We start from the raw sequence: 4299 nt of genomic DNA on the forward strand, positions 1-4299 counted from the left end.
GCTCAGGCGGACGCAGAGAGAGAGCGAGAGCGAGAGAGCTGAGAGAGAGCTGAGGACTCCACCTGATGAGGATGATTTGGAGGACGGAGAAATCGACGCGATGAGAGCGGGCGACGACCTGCCGACGAGACGATTGAGATGACGAGACTAAAACCGCCGAGACACGAGACGAGACGATGACGGAGAGAGAAGACAAGAGAGAGACCACAGAGGAGCAAGAGAGACGAGGAGACGAGGACGGGAGACGCGAGAAGATAGAGAGAGAGGGAGAAGGGAGGGAGGGAAGGAGGGAGAGAGGGAAGAGGGAGGGAGGCGAGGGAGGGAGAAGAGCGAGACACGAGGAGGAGGACGAGCGTAATACACCTGATCAATATTTGCTTCAACACTATAGGCCAGCTTATCTGCCACGCCTAGCTGTGGTTTGCGCTGACTACGTCTGCACGCGTGCGGTAGGTAGGTGGATGGACTTGCCAAGAATATTTTTTAAGCCAGAAGATACGCTCGGTCGATTGGTGGTTAGTGTCGCTGAGAGAGAGAGAGAAAGAACAAGAGAGAGAGAGAGACGAGAGAGAGAGAGAGAGGAGAGAGAGAGAGAGAGGAGAGAGAGAGAGAGAGAGTAGAGAGGAGAGGGAGGGAAGCGAGAGGAGCGGAGGAGGGAAGGAGGAGGAGGGAGAGGGCAGGGAGGCGAGAAGAGCACGAGACAGAGGGAGGAGGAGAGCGTAATACACCTGATCAATATTGCTTCAACACTATTAGGCAGCTTATCTGTGCACGCTAGCTGTGGTTTGCGTGACTACGTCTGCACGCGTCGGTAGGTAGCGTGGATGGACTTGCCAAGAATATTTTTTAAGCCAGAAGATACGCTCGGTCGATTGGTGGTTAGTGTCGCTGCTCTATCTGGCTATATTGTCCGTCACAACAACTACGTTACACACGCCTGTTCTCCGGTCACGTGCCGCCATCTCGCGGCCGAAAACGATGAAAACCCACGCTTGTTTCTCGCCTCTCGCGCCGCTTATCGTCGTTCTGCATGCAGTAATATGTGTGCATGAATACTGTTAATCAGTAATTTAGTTTCGTAATTTCAATGGTTTTCATTACTTGCTCTTCTCGATATCCTTCACTATTAGATATCGACGCATTACATTGCTTACCTATTCTAGTGGACGTATATCACACTCTCAAGCCAATCGAGGGCGCTGGGATCGCCGTTTGGGCGTTTGTCATGGCAGCGCCATCCAGAGAGGCATAGACAGACACAAGATTGCGTGGCACAGCTTTGCTGTTGATCTTGAGCGCTGCGCGCGGATGAGACCGCGGGGATGTTGAAGTATGAAGTGCCTGTCCGCAGTGGAGACGTGCGCGCAAATTCGAGGCCGGCGCACGTCTCCACAGCGCGTCAGCGGATGGGTCTGTAGTTTTAGAGATAACAATGAAGACTTTGTTCTAAATAAGAACTATCGGCGGCTAAATAAGAGCCAATATAACAGACCTTTGAATTTCTTAACTAGTCAGTCAAAGGCCTTGTTGGGGTCCATTATGCAGAGCTTCCAATTGAAATGGCCATGAAATTGTCAAGTGGAATTGCTTGTTTTTTGTTCGCTTTTTCGGAACCCGAAAGAAAATGTCTCCCTCTTACATGCACCCCCTCCCTGATCAATCACGCATTCGGGCGTAAACAATAACAGAGATGAAATTGTGTTGAGATTGTGGCTCTTGACGCACGTGCATTGACGTACAAGACTGTTAAAAGCACAGTCACTTGCATCTCTGCAGTCGTAACAACGGGACTCGAACCCCGCGTCATCTCTGCAGTCGTAGCGACGGGACTCGAACCCCGCGTCATCTCTGCAGTCGTAACATCGGGACTCGAACCTGTCATCGCCCACGCAGTGTTCACATCCTAACCGCGTTTACTTTCCGCCAAGCTGAACCTTCAACTCACTTTCCTCTCTGCAGCAGAGGCGTGACGGACGTGAAGAAAGAACACGTTCCGACGGCCACCACCGCCGCCGCCGCCGCCGCCGCCGCCGCCGCTGCCGTCGACAGCAGGCTGCCCCTTGAAAAGCATCACCGTGACCTTGTCGACATACCGGAGGACGAGGGTTACCGAGCTTACTTCGATCACCCGCTCACGGCCGCCACACAGGCAATGATCAACATCAACGGTGGTGACGACCAGGCGAACGCTATCGGACTGCTCTACGAATACTACAAGCTGCCGGCCATCGAGAAACCTGACAAGACGGTCGGCGACATCTGGAGGTAGGTGCATGCGGCGCACGTGCGCTGGCTGGCTTGTGTTTGCGTTATATTATTGGGTTATGTAATGTTATATTATGCTTTATATTGCGTTATATATGTTGCGTGATATATGTTGCGTCATATGTATCGTTATATTATCAGGAGTCTATCAATAGGAGTATTGATAGTTAGGATTGATTATTAGGAGTATTGATAGACTCCTGATATTATGTTATTGCGTTATTTAATATTATATTAATTTATTAGATGGCTGGGCCAGTTACCAGAAATGATAATTTGTCGTGACATTATGGTTTTAAGTTTTAACGTTGAACATTGAACGTGCGCTGGTTGTTGTGTGTTTGTTGTTGTTTATTGTCGTACGTTTGCTTCATGTCCCTTTGTTGGACCAGTTACCAGAAATGAAAATTTGTTGTGACATTATGGTCTTAACATTGAACATTCAACGTGTGCTGGTTGCTGTGTTTTTGTCGTTGTCTGTTGTTGGCAGTCCTGCGTTTGCTTCGTGTCGCTTTGCTGGACCAGTGCTCAGAAACAAAATTAGTCGTAATATTATAGTCTTAGCATTAATTTTTTTCTCGTAGATCGGACCTCGATATACGGCATCAGAAACGCGTTAGTTTGCTACGTTTCTGTCGGTGGTCCATGGGCTATGAGAGAAAGTTAATACTAATACTACTGATGGAATTAATTTTGTTTTTGACAATGAGCCTCTGGTTGGTTGTTCGTTTGTTAGGTTATTAGGTTGTTTTGTTTATTTGTTTGGTTGGTTGGTTGGTTGGTTGGTTGGTTGGTTGGTTGGTTGGTTGGTTGGTTGGTTGGTTGGTTGGTTGGTTGGTTGGTTGGTTGGATCTAACCCGCTGCCCTGGTTCTAGTTTTCGCTAGTCCGGCTCATCTTCCAGGCCACACTGCTAGGCAACCTGTTTCGATGCGACACAGTGAGTTTTCTAGGTGATGCGAGCCGGACCAGTTTGTGGCTATTTACAAGAGTACACCGCTAACACCATCCACGCACCCACTCACACTGCCTGCCGCTGCTTACTTGCTGAGTTTTTCTGAGAGCAATACCGGCTCGTGATCAGGAAATACAACGTTTTCTAACGGATGCAGAAGGCGGGGGCGGACGCGGTGCTCGCAACGCCCTCGTGTGGTGCGTTGACAACTTATAACCTCGTTTTCTTTATGCGGCGACTGATCTTATATTCCGTCGATGTGTATATCGTTCACTTTCGCTTTCTCTCTTGTTCTTTCTCTCTCTCTCTCTCTTTCTTTCTCTCTTTCGCGCGCGCTCTCTCTCTTTCTCTCCCTCTCTTTCTCTCTCTCACTTTCTCTGTGGCCCTCTCTCTCACATTGTAACTCACCCGCAACCAACTAGAAGACTGACAAGGGTATAACCGCAGCATGGCGCTGATGACCTCACGGATCTGACGTCACTAAGCGTGTCATTAGAATCCGGTGCGATTCGTCGCGGACAGAAAGAAAGAAAGAAAGAAAGGGGAAGAAAGAAAGAAGGACGAAGAAAGAAAGGGGAGGAACTGTTTTTCTTAGAATCGCGCAGTTTTTCGACGCGCGCGCGGCGAGCGGCTGGGCGAAACAAAAGCGCATCTGTCACTGATTGTATAATTATTTTCAATCCGCGACGGCGGACGCCGGAAGTACTTACGATGAGCACCGCACAATGGCGCCACTGTGCCGGAGAAATCACACGTATTGTTTATCCCCGCTTGGATAGCAACAAAGGCCGGTGACTGGGTCGGTAATGCGTGTCAATCAGGAACCATGCAACGTCACTCCCTCTATCACTAGCAGTGAGCATAATCGCCCTTTCCCTTTCTCATCACCCGCTTTCCTTCGCTCTCCCATCACCCTGACTCCTTGTCACGTACCTTCGCTCCTTGTCCCTTCTCTATCGCGACATTAAATTAAGCGCTCGGAGCTTCGGTCAAACGCTAAAAATTCGTGGCTAGGCCATAGAATCACGAGGAATATCCGACCATTCGGACTTCGCCCTCTCTCTCTCTCTCTCTCTCTCTC

The 4299-nt window shown here is 49.5% G+C and overlaps 1 protein-coding gene across 1 annotated transcript in view; it reads left to right on the forward strand.

Moving 5' to 3' along the window:
- The window catches only part of LOC106813913 (protein grainyhead-like), a 22828-nt gene that overhangs the window by 5004 nt on the left and 13525 nt on the right, over positions 1–4299 (forward strand). Inside the window, exon 2 of the mRNA XM_014818157.1 lies at positions 1960–2265. Within this exon, the coding sequence (XP_014673643.1) occupies positions 1960–2265 (306 nt within the window). The remainder of the gene's footprint in view (positions 1–1959; positions 2266–4299) is intronic.

The sequence above is a fragment of the Priapulus caudatus genome, unplaced genomic scaffold (assembly GCF_000485595.1).
Source record: "Priapulus caudatus unplaced genomic scaffold, Priapulus_caudatus-5.0.1 Scaffold844, whole genome shotgun sequence".
NCBI classification, from domain to species: Eukaryota; Metazoa; Priapulida; class Priapulimorpha; order Priapulimorphida; family Priapulidae; genus Priapulus; species Priapulus caudatus.